Raw genomic sequence first — 27,321 nt, forward strand, 5'->3', positions numbered from 1 at the left:
ATGGTCTAGCAGGGCCCAGAGACTGGGATCTTACTGAGATGCGATTTCTGGTAGTCATTGAAGGACAAAGACTGATTTATCCGACGTACACTCCAAAACGATATTGACAGACAAACTATTCCCGAAAATAACTAAATGCTGGAACAATCAAATAAAGATCCTTGGAAAGACAGGCTGCATGAAGATAAAGGTATTCCTAAAGACCATGGTAGGACATACATAATCATGATAATGTCACAATTGGCTGACTATGGCATCGCATGCCTATGACGATGTCACCATCATGTTACGCTCAGAATGTCCCAATCTGACGACTGAATTTCGAACAAACTGGGGGCTATTGTGCTGCCTGCTGGTCAATGTCACAACCTGACCACTTTTGAACCTTCTGTTTTCACATAGGATATTACCCAATACGAATCAGCAATTGCGGGCATAACCATTGGAGCACAGCACTTTTTCATCACAAAGATCTTAATGTCACTACCTATACATTCTGGACACCATATTGCAACCTGTTTGTGGCTGTAGCAATGTCACAATATGGTTACTTTTAGGTCTATGATGATTGCAGCCAAACTACACAGTTTGTCACCACATGAAACCTAAGGACCAGGCGGACCATCATATTCAATGAAGGAGGAAGCTAAAAATTGCTCTGACCGTGTCTTAACAAATTGATTTAAAAAATATATTACTTTTATTTTACTATGCAAAACTATCGACAATTTAGCACAATTCACTAAGTAAATACTGAAAAAAAGACAACTCTTGTCCTTGCAAGATCATTACAACAGAAGGTCACTCCTGATCAGATCCTAAGGGAACAGTCAATGGACATCAATGTCCATCCACATCAAAGCATTATGTTCTTTAGAACTGATGTAACATAAAAGATCTGCTAGTTTCCCTGTTTACTTGTACAAAAGTCAGCATTCCATCAAATATCAATCCCCAACTGTCTTGTATTCCTTAAAATAAATCCTGCCTTTATGAAAGTTCTTGTAACTCTATTGTAACAAGTTGGCAGTGTCCATATTCTGTAACTGCAGTGACAGCCAGCCATCCTGCAAATGAAATATAAAGATGTAAGTAAAAGAAATGTAAATGTCAAACGCATCCCGCAGAGTAAAACAGCAAAGATTCAACTGGAACTGGATGATTTTTTGGAAAGGAAAACTTCTACATGTAACTCTGATAATCCTAGTTTCATGTAATCAGGTCTTACCATGTTCTCAAGTCTGTATTCCAATCAGTTTATCAATGGAGGGATATCTCCAGTTGTCTTCAGCGATGTCCTTCAATTTGCCTTTGAGCTGTTTCAGTCTTTGGTCATGCAGATCTGAAATTTAATAAACATGTAATAAAGACAAAAACAGATTCATGTGAACATGGACAGAAGCTCTTCTGAATATCAGAAGAAATCTTCTTAGTCAAGTGCTTTCATTCAAGTTCATCATTTGCGGTTTCACATATTTTGTTATGTTAGCGGACCCATGCAATTCACGAAATATCATGGTCAGAGGAGTAAGGCATACCTTTCTGCAATCCCTTGAGGCTGCTTTCGATGTCATAATCGATCATCACCTTGTTGATTAGGGTTTCTGTAACGGAGGATCCTGAAAATGGATATAAAATCATTCAGGAAAGTAGGTGGCAGTCGTTAGCTAGCTGGAAAAGCTACCCAAGCCCTTGGTATCCACAAAACGTAAAAAAAGGTTCATTTTATGGGGATGACAGTGGAGCGTAAGACGCCAAAATGACCCAGCTTTAGTAGGCTTGAAACTATATTTAGACATCCAGATTCCATGAATGAGAGTCCGATAATAGATACCAAATGCTTTACATCCGACATTTAAGATACTTCAAATTTGCCAATGATAAGTGCCCTTAAACTTAGAAGTGTTTCGTTACTATCGTCGATTTTAGGGTTGGTTTGATAGTCTATGTATAGTTCTTCAATGTACGCACCAGATTCATGAACTTCTTCATGGGCAGGCGAACGAAACAATGCCTTTCTTATTTCTTGTCCGTCAGAATTTTCAGAAGCAGCCATTGTCGTAGTTGTCGTTGAATATATACTAATAGAACGGTTCCACTGTAACCGTGGACTGATCATATAGGGTGTTCCATTGAAAACTAACCAGTTTCCAGAAATGATAGGAACAACATACTCTCCAGAATTCTTTTAACCAAACAGACCACCAAAAACAAATGTGTTGGATGCATCAATTTCTTTATGTCCAAATAAGAACTGAAGATGTAATGGTTCACTCTAATGCAATATTAGAAACACAATCTCTTATAAATGATCAGAGATCTGTATCATTTGGTGAAGTGATAAGACTGATATGAAAGCAATACAAAATGAACATCAACTACAATATTAAAGGTAAATCAATAAACCTTTATCTTCATGAAAAATTGAGAGAAGCTACATGTACATTGTATGAAATATTATATACACAGACGTGCAGATATACATGCACACGTACTTATGTTACATTCTTGGAATTTAAAACAAAAATTTGCTCACCAATCTTTTTTTCGAATATCGATCACAGGAGCATCCATTCAAATATGTTTGCATCATGACCACAGATAGGTTGAGAAGCTGGTCCACAGTTGTGCTATGATTGTTCTCTACATACATCAATAAATAAACAGTGCATTTTTGTGCCAAGAAAAAAATCCTGTGGGTCTGATACAACATATCTAATGGATTATCCATTTCTGCTGTCCAAGGCACCCTCAATTTGCGATAGCCCTTATGGTTTCGATCCACAGGCAATAACCACCCCACTTTACCTTTTGACATCTCAAATGCTTCATGCAAAGATGACATTTGTGTAACTGTTGCCATCAACCTATCAGTGTTGGCACTATTGCCCTGAAAGATTTGCTGCAGCAGTCATGGGAAACCTTAAGTGCCCAAGCTAACAAGCACAGAATTTGAAATATGAGATATGCCTCCCATCCAACAGGTATGGTTTGTTTCTCAATATTTCTAATAACCATGGGGTTTTTTCCTCCGAACAATGGTTTACTCCAATTCAGGGAAATCATTGGCAATTATTGGTAATACGGAAGGGATCAATGACTTAAGACTATCCTCAAATAGCAAACCCTGGTAGAGCCATTACTTCTCTGCAATTTCCAAGCACAAAAAAACCCAAATTTAACAGATCAAAGATTCCAAATGAAACAAAGTATAAGCCAATACAAATATGGACGGATAAAATTTGTTTTGGTTAATCATGACAAACAGAAAGTTAGGTACATGTAGCCTTAAATGAGAATTTGAAGATGGCACAGGGTGTTGCATAAGTACATTCCCTTTGTACGGTTCAGTCATTGATTTGAGTTAAAAAGTTATGTATGGACAGAGCTTCTCTACATTGGCAGAGCATTCCGAGTCGTGAAAGGGAACAACACAAAATTTCATCACCTGGGACAGTTAGAACAGAAAAACATTGGAAATTGTTATGATAATATGAACACAACACATTTATATGGCAGGAAAGTTATCATGGACAGTACCTTCTCAGATCTGGATGGCCAATTTTTGATTGATCAATGCTTTATTAAGCATTCTAAAATGGTGACAGGACGGCGCTTTGATTGTTAAATCGGAGGGAAATTTGTCAACAAACACACAGGTAATCAATTTGATATCATTGCTAACTGTCATTACAAAAATAAATCCAATAACATTCTGTTATATTCACTAAACAATAAATAAAAAACAAGATTATCATTAACTGCTGTGATGCAGTTACAGTCTTCATCTGACATCACAGTAAGAAGCACACTCCAATTTTATGAATTACATGTATTTCAGCCTTGACGTCAGAGTAAGTGGGATATGCATGTATCTTACAACAGGGCCAGCAAGTTTAAAGCTACAACATTATTTTAGTAATTGCCCAGAGAATTAAGGATATCGGGAACAAGCTAAAAAAGATTACCAGGTACATAACCATTTTCCTTAAAGTTTCCTTTTTTCAACAGGTCATGATCACAATGAGATTTGAATTGAGACAATACCAAATTATTGTTGTATTGACATAACTGAACAAGATTGTTAATACACTTACTTAAAACAAATCCGGGGTCAAGACACATTACATAGCTTGCTTTACAGGGGCACCAGTGCAGTACATAGAAATCCCACATATTTTTCAAGCCTCAAATGAAATGACCCAATCTTTAAGAGGTTATAACACACAAAGGAAAAGTGTCAACAGTTTCACTGTCTCAGCAATAATCGTCCCCGCCTGGAACAATTTCATCAATAACATCCTCCTGAACCTCTTCCCCGTCTAGTTCATCATTGTCGTGTTTACCGAAACCGTTCATGCCGTTTATCTTATCAGGTCCTTGACCTCGAGGAAGTGGGATATCCAGTGCCCTGTGGATCGACTCAATGGTTCGCATGTTCACATAATATGCCATGTTCACTTTTGGTATACGATTTTTCATTTCTTCCATGCAAGCGTATGCCTGGAAAGAAGGAAAAAGGGAATAGTGCAATGCTGAAAGGGTTAACTGAGAAAACTGGAACTGTTGAGCTTCAAATCTAAAGTGTCTCGCCCAAGGACACAATCAGCTTTAATCGATCAGACTTACCGCTTTCCATTTCTCTTTTCTTGCATAGTGCTCAATCATGAAACCAAAGACATCACCGATTCGAACAGCTTGGTCAAGATCTGGTTCCTCTAATAAGATCTGGCACTGTTTAACAGCTTCATCTGGACTATCATCATACACTCTGAAAAATAAATCGTTCACTCCAGTCAATAAAAAAAAATTGACACCACATCTACTCTAGTATCAGCTTTTGCTTTGCTGTATTGTTGAAAAGTATTAAGTGAGTCCAAGCTGATAATGGTCTGTGTGACGTAAAGATTTCTTATTTTCAAATTTAGATGTACAGTTCTTACCATCGGTTGTTGAACAAATAAGACACTGGATAGAGAGAAGACCGAGTTTGTGCTTTGAAGGACTCATGGAGTTTCCATTAACTTACCTCCTGGCTTGAACAAATTTCTTGATGAGATCAATTCTGTTCTTCAAACTTGTTAGCTTCTCCTCCTGCTGTGACTGATTCTTCAACTTGGCTCTCGTCACACATTTGTAAGCCTCGCCAAGTGCTCCCAAAGCCTTGTCATAATTCTGGTACTCATCAATTTCAACCTGGAATCACAAAAGGGTGCACATCAGTACAATTTAGAATCTACACATACATGTACGTACTTATTTCTCTAAGTAACAACATGGGTAAAAGGGCAAAGACAAAACCGTCAGGTCACAGAGAGTAGTTTAAATTTTCTGACATTTTCAGTGATGTAGTGAGGTTATATTTGAATGCTGGGACATGCAAAGGTATCGAAGACCATCATACAAATACATACCATAGCACATGCATCGTAAAATGAAGCCAGGGACTCCATAGCTCGGCCTTTTGTGTAGAAACCGATGATATTTTTCATGATTTCAGGATCCTTCCTCCAGTCTAATGATTGTAAGTAGTTGGCAGCCATCACGTAGATCTCCTTCTGTCTTGATACACCAGCGAAGAAAATGATTTTTTCTGTGTCGCCTGATTTAAGCAAAGCTTTCATTGCCTAGAAAATCAGAAGAGACAACAAATCTTGAACTTGGGTTAAATCTTTAAAGCAATCTTATTCAGTAAAACCAATTCAACCCCTTCAGTGGTTAAAGGTGCAACAACACCAGGGCCACAGCTGATTCATGACCCGAGAGAATCTCACCTGTAATTTGTTTCCAGCCTGTGTATATTTCTTGGTTGCCAGATGATACTGCCTCTGCTGCATGCAGACCTCGGCAATACCATTCAAGATCTTGATCCTCTCATCATTCTCTGGCTCAGAGGTGGCTTTCTGGGGTGTAAGCTTCTCTGCTAAGTCTTCAGTGATGACGACATTCTGCTCGGAGCAGAGTTTCAAGGCATCCCAGTACTGAAGGAAGATAAAAAAGAACTTTAGAAATGGGTGAAAGGGTTCAAGTGTCGATGTTCATAGTTACCTTGACTTACCTGCAAATATCAACAAAATACTAGGGATGGGAATCCCATGGGTCAAAGAGCATCTGCCAAACCGCATGTCTCTCAAAACTGACCATTAGACCCACAACATTTAACAATGCCTGTCGTATATCCTGGCCTCAACTAAGGATTTCCTACTCATCAGCTGTCTTCTTCTGCCGAACAAGTTTATGCCTGTTTCAGAGGTGAGCCAAGTCTTTTTCTATACTTTCACGATCAGACGATAAAACTTAGAAATGGATGAAATTTTCGCTTGTTTTCAGCAAATGCACACCTACCTTTCTGGCAGTGGCCAACAGATCCACCGCCTTGTCATACTGTCCATTTTCAGTGAAGAAGTTAGCACATCTTTGTAGCAGCTCTGGATCAGCCTTTTGGTCAAGGTCATCAGATATATGCTGCAATGCACCAAACTGTCTTGTTCTGAAGGCGAGGTCGAGAGCCCGCGGTAGATTTCCAGCCTTAAAGAGAAACAAGGAAACCTTTGTTAATACTCTTGAGACAAAGACATCAAGCAACTGGCAACATGACCAAATGGTGTATCAGTGGAGACAAAAGCTTAGCAGCTTTATTAGAGAAAAAGGCCTGATTCTGTAGTTAAGCCATAAAATATTGATATGATACTGAACGCAGAAGAAGGTCATGATGAATACATACCTTATGATAGAGCATAACAGCCTTGTCCTGTGAGCTTGGTTTGCTCTCATAATACCTGGCAGCATCCATCATATCCTGAGGTTTGCCAAGGAGAGCAAGGTTCATCATCTGGTCCTCATAGCCATGTTCCTTACAAAGCCTGATCGCATTTCCATAGGCTTGCGCCCTGGTGAAAAAGTGGATGGCCTCTTTGATTCGGTCCTGGTTTTCATACTGCCTGGCGAGGTGATAGCAGCCTGCTGCATCTCCTGTGTCATTGCAGATCTCAGCAGCCTAGAAACAAAACAAGAGCTTCAGTTAAGTAACCCTTCAAAGAATGCACTCTGGTCTTTTAAGTGCATAAGGTTGGTAATAGCTTCTAGTTTTAACACTAAAATTAGGTGCATTGCCCTGTCTTCATTTGCGTCATTGATCAGAAGATGAAAGACCATGTAAGAACAACTGACTTACTTTTTCAAGATTCCCACAATAACAATACACTCTGACTAGAGACAAGTAGTCCTGGGCAGCCTCATAGAATTGTAATGCGGTCTCCATCTCTCCCGTGCTTTCCATGTACTGAGCCCACCACTTACGTAAAGCTCTGAATAGGAAAAGGATAAACAGAAAATGAGATGAAACGTCACCTCTTTCAGAGTGATCTATTTTGGGGTTTGAAACAAGGGAAGATGCTGTTAATCACAGATTAAGAATACACACTAAAGCCAATAATTTCCACTTACTTGTCTTTGGTTTTCATGATGTAAGCTTCAAGAGCTTGAGGTTCCTCAAACAGCATCCTTGGCACTTCAAATCTGTGGGTATCAGCTTTCTCATAACTGAAAGACAACAATAAACACAAAGTATTAGAGTAAGAATGGAAGGGGAGGCAAAATTTGCATCATGGACCTAGAAACACTGTACTCCACACTCGTGTGTACATGTACATTATGTGAAAGTGCTCACAAAATCCTTTTTAAGTCAGTACTGTCATTTGCACTAGGTGGCTAGACCAATGAGATAAAATACATACACAGGCACAGCTGATGTGATGTCTCCCTTCGCTTCGAGATGTTTAGCATAGTTGTAATAGGTTGTCCTAAGATGAACTCGGTCGTACATCTCTGAAGTGTCCATTGCCTGAAATAACCAAATCAATCATTGCAATTTTAGTTACAGAGGATGAGGAAATAGAGGTAAAGCAACTTGCCCAAGGTCACAAGCGACTTGGTAAGTCACAGGATGATGTTCAGATAAGAACTCCAACACCATGACTACTAGATCATACCCCTCTTATATTTGCAGATAACCTTAAGACAGGTCAAGGCAGTGAACATACCTTATTCCATTGACCAGTGGATTGGTAGAACTCATTCAGAAGATCATATCTCTGACAGTTCTTCAGTAGGCGCTCAGCATCTTCTGTGAGTCCCAGTTGGATAGCCAAGACAGCCACTTGAGCATCTAACTCCGGTTCTTTCATGGCTTCCCTCAGTGCCTTGGCACCGCGAGCATGGCCCATATTACCCAGACATACGCTGGCCACATCAAGTCGACGACTTTTCACACACATCTTGGCCATGTTTTCCCACACAGATTCACTGCAATGACAACACAAACATTTATTCAAATGCTAACTGTCTGACATTCACCACAACTACATGATTTTTCAAAAGATTACATTGGCAGACAACCGAGGCCTTCTGGTTTTGCTTGAAGCTCAGCCAGCTAGAACTTTTTCTCTTACAGACTCAAGTTGAGTACAATGGTGACAGGACTGAAAAAAACCTGTCCTACCTGATTGAATACAGTATCAAATGAGCCAGGTATAGCAAGTCAGCATACCAGCTAGATGCTTTGGCATTCTGTAATCCCTATGTTTTAGCACAAAAATATGACGAATCAATCACCTACTTTTTGATTAACTTGATAGCTTTAAAAGCCTCATCCATGTTCCCAATGGTTAAGTAGTAACTGAAGTTCAACATGGCATCTCTTGTGTTCTTGTCACTGTATTCCAATCCTACAAAATCTCTCATTGTCCACCGGGCAACCAACTTCGATAATGTGTTGGGCATTGATGTTTGTGGCCTGTCTGTGATTTGGGCAGTCTGATCTTCGGATTCTTCAGTCTACATCAAACACAGAGAAGAATGTGAGCAAACTCTATAGTGAGTAGCAATGCTTGTAAAGCACCAAGTTTACTTGTCTATCAAATGCAACTGGCATGCGAGCTGAATTCAATACTGCATACGTCTGACTATGCTGTGACTTATCATCTGCTCAACTCTTATGTAAGTCTCAACATCTGAGAACCAGGTCAGTTCCACTTTGACCAACTGCATGTCCACAATTTTGAGGCATTTCACACGAACAATGCCTCCAAGTTTAGTTCCAAATGAAATAACAATAATCATCACAAGAACATACCTTTTTAATGAAATAATAATAGGGCACTTCCAAGCCAATTAGTCCACTGTATGTCAGATTCATTGCAAAGTTATCTTGGAGGAGAATTCCATTCTCGGGTGTGGAAAAAAGAGACACTATCATAGTCTCAATCTACAAATAAGAGCAAGAAGATGTATGAAGTCTACACAATCTGAGTCTGACACAAGTTTTGAAGACACATTCAGTTATTCAATGAAGTGTAAACTACTAAAAGTCTTGGACAAAACTCTAGCATTGATGAAACATAAAGCACTACTCATGAAGTGACCTTTGCGACCCGAGCAAACTGCTCACCTTATCCTCCATGACATGCTTTGATAACGACACTGCAGCCTTCTCCTTGTTCTCGTCTTCTTTCTGTTGTTTACCACGCAGAAGTTTAGCCTCACAGACCAACAGCTTGGACTCATGGGAATCCCAATAGTGTGACAATGGATAACGCCCGGCAATGTCCTTTGCAGCCTGATTTTTTCCTCTGGAACAAAACATGCATTCATTTTAACTGCATGAATTCTGATTTGTGCATAATGTACATTCTGAGAATGACGTTGAAGAGCAAAGTTGCAGTAAAAAGTGAATGCACTGAATGGGGGATAGAGCCTTTACACCTACCTCTCCTCAGCGGAAATGTATTCATCATCTGCCGTCTGGGTATCGAAGTCATCCTGCTCACCCTTCCCAGATTCGAAGTTGAAGAACTGCAGCGTGTCTAGCTCAACGTCCCAGATATACAGCTTGGGATCTGGTGACCCATCAGGATTTGAGGCAATGATGCTCACTCTGTTACCAGTTGAGTTGACGCGGACTGATTCAATGCGGCCGAAGCCTGGGATCACATCGTGCAGGTTCTTTGGGCTGGCGTGTTGCTTGGCCTCCCTGGAAATTAGGAAACAATAACGATTAAAACAATGTCTGTGAATTTGTAGATACCTCATGAACTAATAGGCTAACAGACTAAAATTTGACTTCAAACTGAATTTTGAACAATGGTTTCAAAGAGAGTCGGCAGGTAGCAGCCAGGTAGGTCAGATTAAGTTACACTTTGTTGCCAGTAGGGATCTCTCCCATCTCAAAGTACATCAAATCATATTCAACGTGTCGACTTACCTTCGTGACAAATCATAGATTTTTATGAAACCACCCTCACTTCCAATGGCCAGGAAATTACCACAGATATCTAAGAAGATGGGATCACCCTCCAACTCGGTGAAACTGATAAGCTGCTTTACTGTACCCTGAAAGTGGCAAGATGAGAGTTCTGGTGATAAAATTTCCAACAAACATGGAAGGGTGGACCGTTACTTTAAACTTCTGATTCTAATCAGTCCAAAAAACCGAGAAAAAAACGAAAGATTCTGTGCACTCAAGACACTTTTGATTTTTCAACGTGAATGCAAACCGGTATTGCATTAATGTTAACAGATGAGTTGTCCTCGTACCTGATGTGTTCTGACTTGAACCTTGCCTGGTTCAACTGTGTATACATTCTGTTCATAGAGGCAGTTCAGATGAGATTCAGTGGCGAAAGTGCCAGTTGGACGTATCGCTGATTTATCTGGTGTGTATTCATAGACTGTGAATTTCTTGTTGTTCCAAACAGCTAGGAATTCCTGTAAGAAAAAGTGTATTCCCGTATGAGAAAAGTTATTAAGCTTCTATCAATATTTACGACCTACTCTGGCAAGAACAGTTGATGCACTCTCTTTGCCCAATGTCAGAAATCCTGTCAGCATTTTTAATGAACTTACCTTGGTAGTGTATGTGCCTTTGACTTGAAAATCTGTCTTCACCTCCAGGTTAGTGCCAGTCCCAAAGATATTGACTGAGAGCATTGTTGGCCCAGTTTGAAGGACAGCAATCTGGTCTGCATAGTGGGCACTCATGACTTGTTCACTGAGGACGTAGACCACCTCTACTGCATTGACAGCTAGTAAGTTCCTTGGCCCCCACTGAAAAAGAAACCAAATGTTTAATCCAAGACATCGGGGGCTGGTTGGTGAAGACTTGTTTGTGATTTATGATCTGTAGTTCAATGAGAATTTAGTGTTATACTCAACTCAGTATGTTCAGGGGAGAGTAACTTCCAAACAAACAGAATGTGTCAGCCTCGGACATGATATTTTATGAGTTCTTGAATATCACTGGAACTAAAGTACCTCAATCTGCAAGATATTTCCTTCAATATTTGACGGAGGTTGAAAATGCCACTTGTCCTCAGGCTCTGCTTTCTTCCCCGGTATACCTAGAGAGGAATATTTCCACATGGCGACAGTCCCCGACGATGTTCCCACTGCAAGGACTTGCTTAGCAATGGAGTAAGAAACGCATGTCAGTTGAGTGTCTCTTCCATAACTCTGTGACTGTTCGCCAGTGCTTTTCAGCACTGTATCGGCATTCAGAATGTAGTTTTCTTCCCTATCTATATCCCATAGCCTGAAAAGATTGAAGAAAGTGATTGGTAGATTTATGATCACAATTTGCTATTATTCAAAGATAAACACCATGGTAATGTCTGTCTCTGAGCAATAAAGTTGATAGAAGATGAGTGAAATATAATGACTATTTAATCTAGACCATAAAAAAGGTTTTAAATTTGTATTCTTTAATAATTAATTTCAGTGGACGTAAGTCGATGCTGTTAAGGATGACAGCGCATGCAAGTCAAAATGTTCCCAAATAGTTTTGAGCTCTCACCTGACAACACTTTCACCTGAAACTGTTGCAAGCACACCCTTTCCAGCCCAGATCACATCGGCCTCTGCGGCCTTCCCACTCAGCTTGACCTTCATGATCTCTCTTGCATCACCATCGGTCGTGACACTGTGCTGACTCAGGATCAGGTTCTCCCCGATGGTAACCAAAATATTCTTCTCTTCATAGTAAAGCAGCTTCTTCACTGCCTCATCAATAGTGAAAAGATTCACTAATTTTCCAGCTTCGTTGATGAAAGAAACACCTCCTGTAATGCAAGTTTTGCATTGATTAGATTTCATCTAATGCACCACACTAGACACAATGGAGAAAGTTTTTACAGGAATTGCTAACTTAACTAAAACACTGCCCAAAGAAGAAAGTAGAACACTTTTATACGTACAACATTCTCAAAGTGCTTTATGATTATTCCCCTACCTTATACAGAAACCTTTTCTGCAGAAACCTCAAACAGACTGCTCTACAGTCGGCTATTTCAGGCCAGTTGTGACCATACAATAAGGCTCAAACCCACGAGACGCTCTTAACTGTGTAACTGGCTCTCAACAATTTCACTATTGTTCACAATGACTTCCTCAGGACTGTTCCTATCAGACCTATCAAAACCCACATGGCCTAGTCCTGGCTGTGAGTGATAATCTGTTTCATACTGAGATCACTAACCATTTTCTAAGCCAATGAAGAATGACTGTGCTTCGGAAGGCAGCAAAGATGGTCCCTTCATTCCATCTTTTCCTCTTCTCCAAGTAAACATATCCAAGGCATTTTCATCACCACTGACTGCAGCTCTTGCCAGGGCCTTCAAATCACTGCAACCAATGGCAATAAAATGCAGTTGAGACAGAGAACAGCAAGCAGGCTTTCTTTACAAATCTAAAGATAAACCAACAGTCCGCAGTCATACTGATACAACTGATATTACGTTCATTTATTGCAATCCACTGACCTTGATCATGATCTTGATTTTTCACATGATCATTCGTTCTCTCCAGAAATGAGAAAGGTTTGGAAGTAACTGCACAAGGGAAGGGATGCTTTATGATGTAACAACACCATGAAATAGTACTAGAAGGAAGCTTTCATGTAGTTGTACTTACTTGTTTGGGTCAACAGGCGGGAGAGGTTTGAGAAGAACTTTGGTGACACCTTCATGGACATTGTGTTGACATAACGGGATGTGTTGTACTCTCCCCCGGGCATCCACTTTAAACACTAGGATAAAACCACTCTGAAACAACAAATGATTGTATCTAGTACGGACACATCACAATCTTACTTGTCTTGGATCGCTAGCGAAAGTTGTGGCCCAATTAAATACACCAGAGATCCACAAGACCACAACAGAACTACAACACAGAAATAGGTTTGAAAAACAAACTTCTATGTGGCCATAAGAAGAGTCAACCTATAATTCAATTGCAGACAGCCATCACATAGTTTTCTTAATCAATCGCAGCTACTCAGCCAGTTTCCATGTGAAAAAATTCAATAGACTGAAATTGGAAAGGTTTTGCCTTTATACCTACCGAGTCTCCTGTTAGTAGACGAGTCCCGCTCGAAGACCATTCCATGGCTTTGATATCAGTGCGATGAACCGTAGGCACATCATGAAGTTCCCGCTCATGTTCATTCCAAACAATGATTTCGCCTGTATCCCAACCAATGGCCACTATCTTTTTTGTTGGATGCCATCTGACACAGGTCGGGGGGCTGGACCTCTGGAATTCCCCATGAGGAAGAACTTCTCCCTACAGGAACAATATAGAAATTTTATAAGCAGAATTAAGTTTCAAACACATGACCTAAATAAGAACCAAATGATGGATCTCTCTGTTGCAGATTTAGGAAATAAAAGGTAGCAGGCAGTTGGCTTCATTCAGATACAAAATGCAGGTACTGGAGGACCAAAACCCAGTCAGTGTTCAGGGTCAAATGAACTATCAATTGAGTACCGTGGACGAAATGTTTCCTTGTCTGTAGAGAATTAATAGTTTACTTGCCTCATCTTGATATAGATTAACACATCCACCTGTTGCTGCATTGTATGAAGAAACTGCAAGGATTGTTTGGTTCTCATGCCAAGCAATATTTGTTTTATTCCCATGATGGCTGGACTGGAGCTTGAAGTCAAAATAGACTGCCATTCTGGACGGATAAGTAGATGCTGGAAGAAATTGGTATGAAAAGTATGACTATAAGTACATGTCTTGAATAATTTCATATCATGTATTACTATTAGGCAATAGCCTTTTGGACAAAGACGAAATCAGAGCCAACAAAACAAATGCGCACACTCGGAACACGCAAGAAGGCCAAAGCCGACTTAACTTCTTAAGACAATGTCACAAGTCGCTGTTGCCCTTTGACTTGTTCCAGGTGAAACATTTGTCTTGAAACGCATGACTCAGACTGGTCAGCACCCAAACAATCTTCTAAAAAAAGGTTGATGCAAACATGGGAAAGCCAAAGCCAAGGTGAAGATTGATTCACACATTTCATTCCCAAAAATCCCATGCCCGAGTCGAGTGTCAGTCCCACAAAGAGTAATTTGTTCTTAAACTTATTTAGTTACCACAAAACAGAGACACTTGACTGTCCTGTACTGTGCAGGGAGTGGACGTGGATTACTCTTATAGGCCTACTGAACTGGAACTCAGAACTGGATTGAGTGGATAATATAGGCTATCACACATCACTGACACTAGTCGTCTAAGAGAGAATCAAAGATCCATGTATGTATTCAATTCAAGACACAAAAAAACATCCGTCATTCATCTCCTTCGTTTTTCAGTCAAGGCAACCAGTTCAATGTGAAGACTGTATTCACATGCATATTTCTAAACCTACCACGTTGTTTGAAAAAGTATCAATCGGACGCAAATTACTGATGTTCAGCTAAAGTTTGGTGGTTGCTATAGAATGACACTCCATTTTCACGATTTTGCTCTCACGAAAATATGACGATGTCCCGGATGTAAACGCTTGTTGGCTGATCATTTATTGGTTCCCCAATTCTGCGGTAAGTGGTAGTGTTCAAGGCGCATGCGTTGACGGACTGAAGAAATTTCCTATGTCAGGTGACCTTCTCATTCTTCTTGCGGGAAACCATGAAACTAAAGTTCTGACACGTACGGCATGCAGTAGGGCCTGCTGTAAATTTGTCAGGAGCCGTTGTAAGTTTCAAAAGTGGAGTCACTTGCAGTTGAAAGGATTTTTATCACAGAATGAAGGCCATTCATCTGGAAGCTGCAACATTCAACAACATAAGATTTGTAAATCATTGTAATGGCCTTATTTATACTCCCTTTAAACCCGGGCCGGGGTTTAAATCTTGATATAAGATGCAAAAACCTTGGTGGTCAAGATGCTACAGGCCCTGAGAAGCAATAACAATCAAAGATATTTGTGAAGGACTCTATGATTTGAGAGACTATCTTTCACTCTACACCACCCATGCATTGTGTACACAATGTGCAGCTGATGTACGCCATGGTCATCCCCATCTATTAATAGACTTCAGCCCCAGTGACGTTTGTACGACAAATCCCAAAACGAGGCCGTACCACAGAATTGGGGAACCAAACAGCGATCAGCCAACAAGCGATGTAAGGTCTCACTAGCCGGTGCGGAGGCCAGGCCTACCTTCCTCCAAAATGACGCGACGTCATTTCATGCATACCCCTGTTCAAGCGGCTGTAAAATTGGCAGTACTTTACTCTCACACAAGCCTATACATTTCTGAATAGCTTGTATCTTGTAGAATACATCTGGCCAAGTTTCAACGTCGTCTAGACATACAGGCATGCATAGACTAATGCAGCACAATGCATGAGACACCCTGTATGTTAACGCAAATTTGAAAAATTTCACCTCTATGCCTTATAACTTCAAAGATTAACAAGGGTGGTGAAAAAGAATTTTCATACACATCTACTCATCACCTTGAGAAAGCCAACTGGCGACTATTTCAATCTTTTATATAAAAATAGGCTGTCGTTGCGGCTTTTGTTTGAGATTTTTGCCCTCGAAATTTTACCTTGAGAACATGTGCAATCTCACAGGAACCAGTCGATGTCAACATCTTCTTGATCTATAAATAGCATGCGGGGCCTGCTCACCGCGTGAGTGCACAGAGAAAACTGGTATTTTCCTCAAATAATGAGGCTAGTGAGACTTAGAACAAATAGATGGAACCTGGAATGCCGAAGCGCCTTTTGAAGCAAACTTGGCTTCAGCCCTGTCATGAAGACGACATTTTCACAACCAACTTATTTGTTCCGCTATTAGAAGACGGGGAAAGACACCGAGGAAAGATTGTCTCAAAGATATATCTGAATATCCTGAATTCTGAAAGGTGATAGAGACAAATAAATTAGCCCCTTGAGGACGAAATATTGGTCTAGAGACAAAAATGACCAGGGAATGAAATTTGATCTGGGGTCAAGTAATACCCGAGCAATTATTTTTGCATGAATATTTGGCTGCGAAAAAATACTCGGCAAGTTCCTAGACTCCATGAGCAGTCCATTCTTTAGGTCTCCTTATGAGAAACGAGGCCGGTCCACTGCGTCGGGAGTGTAGTAGTTCACCCCGATATTGATGACGTCATCTCACGATCGTCTGAGCACGTGCAAAAAACCTGACGGTACGGCGGCTTTTTTGTTTCAAAACTTCTCCGTTAAATTCTTTGATTCTACATCTATTTCGCAAATAAATACATCTTTTGGATGGTAAGTTTATGGATAAGGTATCGAATCACATCCATGTTCCGATTTCTTTGAGTTTCTTGTGTTATCGGGGTAATAATAAGGATTTTTGTGCAGGTGGTCAAAAGTGGTGATGGCGGCGTTGCGGCCCGCACCAGCGCACAGATTCTTTTCACTGAAAAAAACATCGTTTTATTGTTCCATGATGGTCATCAAAGTGCCTCAAGCAGATATTTGTGTTGTGTATGTAATTCTGCGTCTGATGAACTGAAGTTCGTGGCGATATTGACCATTTTTATTAGTGAAAATCATGTTGAAACTGGCCAGTCCAGTGCGATAACTGAACACAAGGTTTCGGCGGCACGTGTTCGCTGTGTGCATGAAGTACATGCATTGTGTGCATGACGGACATGCATGTTAAATTTGGTTTTCGCGGAGACGGAAATTGGCCTGTGGAGGTGGATGCTGTACCATATTTAGAGGGGGCAGGGGGCAAATTGTCTCCCCTTAAAGGCCTGTTCACCAGGCATGGGTTTTTCATGCAGATTTTTTCTGATTTTTAAATTTGTGGCGGAAGAGATGCCCCTGGGGAGCCTCTTTTATTATATTGTTTGGTGACCAAAAGTTAGTTCTTGCAAGGGATTTTCTCCAAGATTATGAACCTTTTACAAGTTGGAACAAATTGTGAGTGGAGATACTTTTACTACTTGACCATCCCTCTATGTTCCATTGAACAAACAATCATTTCTTTGGACAACAATTTTCTCAAAAAATCTTGCCCACCAGTCAACCTCAGTAAGGACTTCAGATGTCCCTTGAAGTAAGGTCATTGTCACAACCATCAATAGATTTCGGTGTCCAGACGTCCCTCGCAGATGGGCCTCACAACCATGAATAGGTGTTCAGATTTCAAATGTCCCTTGAAGACGATTCAAAGTCACAACCACAAATATTATCTCAGTAAGGACTTCAGATGTCCCTTGAAGTAAGGTCATTGTCACAACCATCAATAGATTTCGGTGTCCAGACGTCCCTCGCAGATGGGCCTCACAACCATGAATAGGTGTTCAGATTTCAAATGTCCCTTGAAGACGAGTCAACGTCACAACCAAAAATATCTCTGTAAGGACTTCAGATGTCCCTTGTAGTAAGGTCACTGTCACAACCATCAATAGATTTCAGTGTCCAGTTGTCCCTTGTAGATGGGTCTCACAACAATGAATAGGTGTTCTGATTTCAGATGTCCCTTGAAGACAGCCAATTTTACAACTTGCAGTGATCTTTGGTGTTCATAGTTTAGATGTCTCTTTGAGGACAGCTCAATGTCATTGTCACAACCACAATCACTGGTCTCCCACCCATGCTTGCAAAACTTCAAATTGGGACAATAGGATTGATTTCTTCAGCTATTGCATGCTGCAAAAAATTCTTGACCTCACCACTACTTTGCGAGATACACTTTAATATTCATCTTTAAAAACTAGAATTAAATTTGTTAATTGCAGACAGCCTGGCCAGAGATGTTCCTCAAACAAATATGATAACAAGTACCGAGCTTTGGATTCAATTCACCACACCACCATCTCCATATCCAAGCAAGACAAAGCATGATCAAGATCAAATGGAGGTAAACCTTGACTTGATTTAAACTTGAATTCTTGCCTCCTTCCGGGGGGGGGGAGGTAAAGACTAACTTTGTACAGGGTTATGAAACATTTCAAAGTTTTTACCATTTTGTCTTCGGAGTGCAGGACCTATTGCGTGGTAGCTAGCAGTGTTAATCATGAGGCTGTCCCTTGCAGATGGGCCTCATAACCATGAATAGGTGTTCAGATTTCAAATGTCCCTTGAAGACGAGTCAATGTCACAACCACAAATATTATCTCTGTAAGGACTTCAGATGTCCCTTGAAGTAAGGTCATTGTCACAACTATCAATATATTTCAGTGCCCAGATGTCCCTTGCAGATGGGTCTCGCAACCATGAATAGGTGTTCAGATTTCAGATGTCCCTTGAAGACGAGTCAATATGACAGCAGATATATAATATCTCTGTAAGGACTTCTGATGTCCCTTGAAGTGAGGTTATTGTCACAACCATCAATAGATTTCAGTGTCCAGATGTCCCTTGCAGATAGGTCTCGCAACCATGAATAGGTGTTCAGATTTCAGATGTCCCTTGAAGACGAGTCAATGTCACAACCACAAATATTATCTCTGTAAGGACTTCAGATGTCCCTTGATTATGTATCTATGTACTCTTATCAATATCCCTTTATATATTTTCAATGGAATCAAAACTGGTGAAACTAGCCAGAAACTGTTCCCCCCCATATCCACTGCAAATGAGATGCATTACATTACCCGAGGTGAGCACATGGTCCCCAGACAATTTCATTTCTTTTCAGCCTGATTCAAGATCGGGGACATGGACGTCACCAAGGCTGTCGATGAGGGATGTGCCACCACATAACAGCAGTAGATAGTGGGCATGGATATCACTGTGGCTGTCCAAGAGAGATATGCCACCATATTACAGTAGTAGAAAAAGAGGAAGCTACGTATTCACTGACAAACTGTTAAAAGGGGGGGGGCACAGTGAGTGCTCTTGAAACAACGATGCCTCGCTGACTTATCTGCAGACCAGTAGTTATGTGCAGACTTGGCTCTTTCTTTGGAGCAGTACAGTTGTAAGATAAATCCTGTTTGTAATTTTATGAATTAATTGTTCAATAAGAGCTTATGAAGGTTTTGATGCCTTGCTGGCATATCTGCATACCAGTAAATATGTGCAGATTCATTTCTTGCTTTGAAGCAATATTGTTGCTACACTCCTAAAGCAGTGGCAATGTTCAGGTCTTTTCTGCCTCGCGGGCAAATCTGCATACCAGTAATTATGTGCAGACTTGGCTCTTCCAGAGATTGTAGGACTGGGTCCATTGAATGTAACAAAAATAATCGATGCCTATTTACAAATGAAATGAAGAGTCTGCATTTTGGTGCAACTCCATATAACTGTCAGGTGATTTCGCTCTGAACTTGTGACACTCTGATCGGTCTGAAATAATCATAATGCCGCCCCTCTGGGAAAAATTTGCAGCCCCATTGCACCTTCTTGTTACCGTCTGAGAGATGGCGATGTCGGAAGGGCATGGCGGTGGTTAAACCTATTGCGAATGGGCAGCACAATTGGGTGTAGGATATTCCGAAACCATTGCACACTCCTGAATCTGCGGTGGGTTGGTACCCCACGCTACGTAAGGAGTAGGTTTCTGGGTAAAACTTGGTCCACGTGAATAGGCAGCGCCTTAAAAATGATGAGAAGTTGCGAATTGACGCCCTGTGAAGTGTCCTTCGACCAGCTAGTGCTAATCCGGTCACTGTCTCCAGGTCACCATGCCTCGGTCAATGAGCGGGCGAAGCACCCAATGGCTCCGTCAGGAGTACATCGTCAACTTCAGCCCGTAGTCAAACCGGTACGTGCACAAATATCTTAGTTGAGAGTGGGGGACATCAGTAAAGTGCTTCTCATCGGGGTAATACAGTACCACTGTATACAATGACCCCATTTTTTGTTGGATTCATTTCCACTGAGGAGTGGTCGATAATGAGAATTTCAGGCCAGTCTGATTATCACTAATACAGAGGGCAATTATCTGATATTTATGTGGCTTTCCCTCAAACTGTATACTCTTTCATGTCCATTGTAAATTAGTGTTGCTAATTTTACCTCGCATCTAATGGGTAGAAAGAACAGTAGTGTGTTAGTTTTCACTGTTGAAGGACAAACACAGATGTGAATCAGCAATGAAGTTCCTTCTCAAGCGAGGAACCAACGTCTTGGCATTGTGGTCCAGAGGGAAAATGCCTGATAGTTATGTGGCATTCCTTCAAACGGTTTACTCTCTCGTGTTATTTGTAAATTAGCCTTGCTTGTTTGTGATTCTGTTTTACAATGAGTAGGCCTAGTGCTGTATGTGATTTAAGCTTGTGCACTGTTTGTATATTTAGTTATTGGAATAAATAGTGTTAAATTGTGTGAGTGCAATTTGTTTTTTTGCTTTATTTTACTATGACATGACATAACAGGATTGGACGTGCAGAAGAAATGAAATAGAGTGAATAGGCAGAACTGCCAGAGCTTTGAAAAAAATCAAGCAGCATTACAAGAATCTATCTTGAAAGCGCCTCACGTGTTGTGACTTGCAATCCTGTATTATTTATGGATAGATAGGTGTCTTCAAACTATTTCGAAGTTTGGCCTTGTACCTTTGCATGGAGACCCAGCGGGATAAATCTCGAAAATGAGTCTTGCTCTGGTGGTGCAACTGGGACAACGTTGCAACCTGTGGTCGACACCTGTCTGTCTGATGTAGATTAGTTTCGGGTTGTGACATTGTCTTGGCTATGAGCAACTGTCCACTAGAACTGAACTGATATTCGTCCATGGCCGTTTAACATTGGGCCTATTGCATTCAAAATTAGTGTTGGCCCCCATCTGGGCTTGTGGTCTCGACTAGACTGTCAAGTAATGCTGTATTGAGTGACGCAGCATCCTCCATTTGCCTCTGTGCTCCAAAGATGTGAAAAAGGAACGTTCTTATGAAGTACAATTGATAGGCAATGATTCCACACAGAGGGGGTTAATTTTGAGAAAAAAAGGTGTATCCTTTTCATAAGGCAGAAATTTTGCAAAATAAAATATTCCCACGGTCAGAGCCAAACGGAATGAGAGGGTTAATGGAAACCTTGTTCCTAGGAAAATGTTATAATAATTTCTTAATACACAACACCTGTAATTTTCATTTTTTGAACCTGGGTACAAGGTTGTTTATTAACCCTTGCAGCCTGTTTGGCTCGGACCGTGGGAATATTTTTTTTGCAGGAATTTTCATTGTTTGGGGGAGTATTTAACTTTAATGGCAATATTAACCCCATCTTGGCTGGCGGTCTCTACTATTGAGTGACAAAGCATCCTCCTTACCCTTAGGAAAAATGTGTCTCAATTTCACCATGGTAAATCCACAGTTCACCATGGTAAACTGACAGCACTTCACAAAATGAATTGGGACGGTGACGTATTTTGATATTTATAACAGAATGAAAAGCGATTCGTTTATAGTTTTTAACGAAGCTTTATTGCAACATCAATTGGACAACCATACTTTTGGGAGTGAATCATTGATGTCGGCATACTGAACCCACATACCATCTTTGACATTGCTTAAATATCTAATTGCCGCAAAAAGACATTTAGCCAACTTGGTAAAAATTATCTTTGAATAGCTAAAAAATTGCTAAATCAGGGACATAGGGAAAACTAATTACATGTACAATGATTTATGAAGTTTCAATCAGAAGATTTTTGGGAGAATGTGAAATTTGTTTATCACTGATATGATAATTTGATAGCGGTTCACACACAGATAATATGAGCTAGACAACAATATTTGTCCCAAGGACCTGTATACAACAATGCCTTTTTGCATTTCATGTCAATACTTTGGGTGAAGCAACGGCTCTCTCTACTCACACCAAGCTGCTCATTCTGCGATTCATATGTACATACAACAGTACGCCTGCTGGGGACTGCCATGTTTAGAAACACAGTTTGAGATAAACGAAATAATGCATGCAACCATTTTTATGCAAAATAATTCAAACTCCAGACACGCCTTATAAGTTCAATCATAATCAAGGACTTTGTTACAAAAGATATTGAAATTTGAGTGAGCTTGCCTATTACAGGGCATTGCCATGAAGGCACAACCTACATGGCCAAAATTGTAAAATCGTCCATTTTACCCATCCACCAAATTAAGAATTTTTTAATTTTTACAGTCTGAACTTGTAAGAGTATCTGGAATATTCAACGATTAACACACAGCAATATTTCTATTCAAATATTAAGTGCCAAGTGAGTAAGAATGTGACGTAGAGGCAAACAAGGTGCTGCGTATTCAAGTTGTGCTTGGGACTCTCTTTTCATCCATCACCAAGTTGTGGCAGACGACACTTATACAGGGTATCCCAGAAAGCACCAATTTTTGAAAGTTCAAAGAACGATTACAGAAATTCGGTCACTTTGGTAAGAAATCCTCAAACAGGGGAGCTTTTCCTTATTTCAATATTGGTTTTCATTAATAACACTCGTGGAAATATTCAGGAAAAATAAAAATAATTTTGATCGGCCAAAATCAACATTGGTGATGAATGAACTGGAATTTAAATATTCCTACAAATTACATTATAACTTGCTGCATCACATGATAACACAATCTGTTTGAAATGGAAACAGGTCTGGTGTAAACTGGTCACTTAAGCAGGGTACGACCTCTATTATCACAAGCAAAGACTAATCATGCACAATGATGAGTATCTGGGGTGCCTAAGCTAAGGATTGCGTCAGTTCACTTTGAATATGCTAGCAAAGCATGTACTTTTTGGACATGATAATGACACTGAAGTACAAATTTCAGTAAACTTAAAACGCTGCTATGGTACACGATAAATCTGGTAAGTCATGCCATTAAGCGACCCCTTCTGACATGGCAAATGCAGTAGGGTGCAGTAGCCGATTATGTTATAAGTCGGGTATATAAATACATTTATGCCTTGATGAAAGCGGTTTACATGGATAAAATACTAATGTTTCGATAGTTCAATTCTCCCTAACCAAAAGTTACAAGTCCTAAAAGCAAAATAAACTGCATGATAAAACCTTCAGCAGACACTATAAATTTTTATAGAGGGGGTTTATAAAATTGCTCATTACTTCAGACGCCAACCGCCATGATGACTAATAAAAGTTAGTATCACATGATTGGTTCAATATAATGACGTTGACATGAACTATCAATTAACATTTGAAAATAATAAGAGAACGGCGAACGAACGACTGTAGTTCAACAGTGCATTTATATGTCCTCTTGTGTGATAGGCTAGGGTTCGCGACTACACCAAATATGCTTTCTTATGACATCGACATGATAAAATATGTTACATCTCACAACTACAGCCACTAAAACTACATACAAAAATCATGGCATCCATTGTGGTAAACGTGTGCCTACCAATTTAAATTCTGGCGCCACAGAGCTATTGAAACGTGATGTTTTGGGGCAACTATACAGAAACATCAGATTTAATAGAAAGCCTCGGAATCTCTCCTAAGACTTCGAAGAACCCCGTGATGGGAGACAACGGGCTGTTTTGCATAAAACTACCCGAACGAAAGTTTACGAATGTCATATGAAAACTGAAACGAACATTTGATTATTTGTTCCAGGGCGTTCCACAAGAAGTCTTAGGATTGAGGCCGAATACACATTGCAATTAATTCACGGCGACACACTAAACATTACCGTCGAATGTTCCCAAGAGAGTACAATGGTTCGATTAAAAATATCTATTAACATTTCTAAGTCGTGAACAAAGTTTGACTGAGAGAGAAGTTAGAGTTGAAAACTATCTTGATCTAAAAAGTCCATTACAGCATGTTCTTTAAATAAACGTGATAGTCCAGACATTTGCATCAGTTGAAAAAGTACCGATGAGGACTTTAAAGAATTCCGACTTCCTTCAAAGCTCTTAAACTTCATCTTATCAGCATTCTAGGGGCTACCTTCAGTGATTTCATAATTTGAATCTAATTTCACCAGTTTGTCATGGTCGCTTCGAAATTCTTATCTTAAAGTCCTCATCAGTTCTTTAAAATGGGCGGGACACCTTTAGGAAACTCCTAAACGACATGATGTTATGACGGTCTTTGTGCTATAAACTGTCCCTTATTCTCAAGGAATTCATCCATGATTTCTTTCACTGGCACATGAAGTTCCTCTGGACTTTCACCGTCACTTTTAATATGCGAATCTTCAGTGATGACGGTTTCTTCACAGCCATCGTCATTAATGACGGTTTTCTTATGGACTTGTTTCTTCATTGTAACTCTGAAAGCATTAAGATTAGACATTTAGTTTATAAGACACAGTAGCTCACAGCTACGTCATGCAATCGCCAAGTGCTTCAACAAACATACATGCTCAATAGTTCTGACTGCCAGATGTGACAAGTTATCAGTTGAAATTGAGGTGTCATCATCAGTTGGCTGTACATGATATTAACAGAACTACAATCAGTAAAAATAGAGCTAAAATTGGACATGCTAGGAAGCATGCACACCCACTTCAGGACCTTCTAAGTAACATTATATGGAGACTGAGAATGGTGTCCTATCATGAGGTTAGAATAGTGAGAGGACTAAAATGTGGCTTACTTGCTGGGGGTATCATTCTGTGGGGTTTGAGACGCATCTCACTGCGCAGTCATGCTAAAAGAAAGAAACAACTGGGGTTAGTGAAAAATCAAGCGAGTCTGCGATGGCTCAACTATAGGGCCTTTGAGGCCAGAGGTTCTCCTTTTCACCAGGATTTTTGGTACAATGGAAAATTTAGAGTACAGAATTGTAGAGATATCATGATCAAGTTTATCACCATATCTGACATGAAGTTCATGAAAATTCTTCTTTATTTAACAATGAGACCTCTCATCCAAATTATCAAAATCTCAAAATTAAACCATTCATTTCAAAATACTACCATCTGCAGTTCCTCACACATGAAATACATTTCTTTCTCAAAAGAATAGTCTTTCTTCTCAACAAACCCTTCTAAACATTACATAGAGCACAGACATTTTCAATAATTTTCAAACAAAACAGAAATAGTTCTCATGCCAAACATAAAACGCATTCTTTGGTTAATTCAAAACTATGGTATTTTCTATTCAAACCAAGCAAGAGAAATATGAATGCAACCAAAAAGGAAATATAGAACTGAAGCTTTAAACAAAGGAAATTCAGCAAATCTTTTTTCTAACTCAGCAATCCCTTTTTTTTATTGATTTTGCAGATGATTCTGCAATGACATTTTAACTTTGAGATTTTGGTAATTGCGAGGCTGGCCCTTTTCAGGTCAAAGTAAATTGAGGGCTCATGGTCATGGAAGGCCTTTTTGAATTTGAAGGGAAAGGGCCAGATTCAACTCACCTGGTAGTGTGAACTTCCCCTCCAGCGGCACCCTCTTGGTCACCCTCATCTGTTAAAATAGAAACAAACACATGGTCAGATGAATTAGTGAAAGAATAAGCATTCGCAACAATGTCCATGTCCATGTTTGCTGTGCAAGTCTAAAAGTGTCCCTGCATTAATTTTTGAAATTTCTGGATAACCATATGAACAATTGGCTGAAATTGAATTGCCTACTGATTCAAAACATTGGAAATGAAATGGCCAGGGCCATTGTGCTCACCTCATGTGGAGGAAAGATGGATAAAGAGCATGGTCTTGTGTCATGTAGTGTTAGGTTTGATGTAGGTCCAAGCAATTACAATTTCCCCAAAATGGCCAATTTACAGTACATTCGACCTCTGTGACCTTGAAAAGTAGGTCAAATCAAAGAAGACCCGGGTGACACATTGAATGGTTGTTAGAATTAGATGTACCTATGATATAAAATTGGTGCCAATCGGGCAAGTCATTACTAGGAATAATGGCATTTTGAAGAATTTAGGATTTGGCCCCCTCCCTGGAGGCCAAACGGCAAATCAGATCGCACCAAACTTCGGTATCTGAGATCACCTGACAAAGGGGTACATGTGTACTTAATTTGTGATCAATAGTCATTGCAGTTAAGAAACGTGCCATTGTTACGGCCTGACGGCGAATTTACGCCATTTGACCTCTGTGACCTTGACAAGAAGGTCAAATTAAAAACCTGTGTGACATATACTGTATGGTGGTTAGATGTACCCATGATATCAAATTGGTGGCAATCGGGCGAGAAGTTAAGGAATAATCACATTTTTAAGGTTTTTGGATTTTGCCCCCTGGTGGTCAAGTGGTGAATCATATTGGACCAAACTTCGGTCCCTGAGATCAGCTGACTAAGGGGTAAATGTGTACCAAATTTGGTATCAATAGTCATTGCAGTTTAGAAACGTGCCATCGTTACATCCTAACGGCCAATTTACACCATTTGACCTCTGTGACCTTGAAAAGGAGGTCAAATCAAAAACCCGGAGGATATATGATGCACCTTTGCTAGAAGTACCTACCATATTTTTTTCAAAATTTCCCGACTACTATTGAGGGAGATATTGCATATTTTCACTTTTAACGTTTGGCCCCCTGGTGGCCAAACCATGAAACGAATCGGACCGAAACTTGGTCTCCCAGGTGTCACTACATAAGGGTACATGTGTACCAAGTTTCAACTCAATAGCTCTAACAGTTACGAAACGTGCCCTGCTAACGGACGACGGACGACGACGACGACGACGACGACGCCGACGACGACGACGACGACGACGACGACGACGACGACGACGACGACGACGGACGACGGACGCCACGGTATGGGATAAGCTCACCTCTGCTAAGAGGTGAGCTAAAAATGAAATCAAAATACTCCAAAGTCTTCGGTTAACTTCAAATTGTATCCAAGATACATTTACCAATGGGGGAAAAAGCCATAAAAAACTGACCTCTGACCAAAAGTGGAGACTCTGAAGAGGCAACAGCAAATTGAACCAAAAGGTTTGAATTAGCACCACCGACTGTCCCTATATTGAGGGTTCCAATGTACCTATCAATGAATATGGACGGAAGATGAGAAAAAGAACATTGAAATGGCTGAAATACCTGTAATCCAGAGTATCACATATGAACGAGTCCTGTCCAGAACAAACTGAT

At 40.2% G+C, this 27,321-nt stretch overlaps 3 protein-coding genes across 10 annotated transcripts in view; all 3 read right to left on the bottom strand.

Annotated features, from left to right (window-relative positions):
• Positions 1–634: 634 nt before the first annotated feature.
• LOC135501048 (uncharacterized) lies at positions 635–2,064 on the bottom strand. The gene is made up of 4 exons (XM_064792813.1): positions 1,972–2,064; positions 1,539–1,619; positions 1,229–1,342; positions 635–1,067 (listed from the first exon to the last, which is right to left on the bottom strand). The coding sequence occupies exons 1-3, from the start codon at positions 2,054–2,056 to the stop codon at positions 1,236–1,238; spliced, it is 273 nt and encodes a 90-aa protein (XP_064648883.1). The 5' UTR covers positions 2,057–2,064; the 3' UTR covers positions 635–1,067; positions 1,229–1,235.
• A 322-nt stretch (positions 2,065–2,386) lies between these two features.
• Positions 2,387–14,830, bottom strand: LOC135493653 (intraflagellar transport protein 140 homolog). Its single transcript, XM_064781146.1, has 25 exons — positions 14,714–14,830; positions 13,867–14,030; positions 13,393–13,614; positions 12,964–13,094; positions 12,530–12,675; positions 11,849–12,113; positions 11,311–11,587; positions 10,903–11,103; positions 10,594–10,764; positions 10,262–10,389; positions 9,767–10,030; positions 9,449–9,629; positions 9,134–9,265; positions 8,618–8,835; positions 8,043–8,304; positions 7,737–7,843; positions 7,447–7,542; positions 7,175–7,307; positions 6,725–6,997; positions 6,346–6,528; positions 5,775–5,981; positions 5,415–5,627; positions 5,030–5,196; positions 4,630–4,771; positions 2,387–4,503 (listed from the first exon to the last, which is right to left on the bottom strand). The coding sequence occupies exons 2-25, from the start codon at positions 14,008–14,010 to the stop codon at positions 4,258–4,260; spliced, it is 4,509 nt and encodes a 1,502-aa protein (XP_064637216.1). The 5' UTR covers positions 14,011–14,030; positions 14,714–14,830; the 3' UTR covers positions 2,387–4,257.
• A 6,856-nt stretch (positions 14,831–21,686) lies between these two features.
• The window catches only part of LOC135493662 (titin-like), a 134,793-nt gene continuing 129,158 nt past the window's right edge, over positions 21,687–27,321 (bottom strand). For all 8 annotated transcript variants that reach the window (XM_064781214.1, XM_064781204.1, XM_064781195.1 and 5 more), the window contains 2 exons: positions 25,618–25,666; positions 21,687–24,520 (listed from right to left, as the gene is read on the bottom strand). In XM_064781214.1, coding sequence (XP_064637284.1) covers positions 24,328–24,520; positions 25,618–25,666 — 242 coding nt within the window. In that variant the 3' untranslated portion in view covers positions 21,687–24,327. The remainder of the gene's footprint in view (positions 24,521–25,617; positions 25,667–27,321) is intronic.

Source organism: Lineus longissimus, chromosome 1 (genome assembly GCF_910592395.1).
Source record: "Lineus longissimus chromosome 1, tnLinLong1.2, whole genome shotgun sequence".
NCBI classification, from domain to species: Eukaryota; Metazoa; Nemertea; class Pilidiophora; order Heteronemertea; family Lineidae; genus Lineus; species Lineus longissimus.

Coding starts and splice junctions, on each gene's coding strand:
- LOC135501048 (XM_064792813.1), bottom strand. CDS start 2,056: ATGGCTGCTTCTGAAAATTCTGACGGACAAGAAATAAGAAAGGCATTG. Junction 1,620..1,971: donor TGAAGAAGTTCATGAATCTG/GTGCGTACATTG, acceptor ATCCATTTTCAG/GATCCTCCGTTACAGAAACC. Junction 1,343..1,538: donor CCTCAAGGGATTGCAGAAAG/GTATGCCTTACT, acceptor ATTAAATTTCAG/ATCTGCATGACCAAAGACTG.
- LOC135493653 (XM_064781146.1), bottom strand. CDS start 14,010: ATGGCAGTCTATTTTGACTTCAAGCTCCAGTCCAGCCATCATGGGAAT. Junction 12,676..12,963: donor CCGCCTGTTGACCCAAACAA/GTAAGTACAACT, acceptor CATTGGTTGCAG/TGATTTGAAGGCCCTGGCAA. Junction 12,114..12,529: donor CTTCATTGGCTTAGAAAATG/GTTAGTGATCTC, acceptor CTTGCATTACAG/GAGGTGTTTCTTTCATCAAC.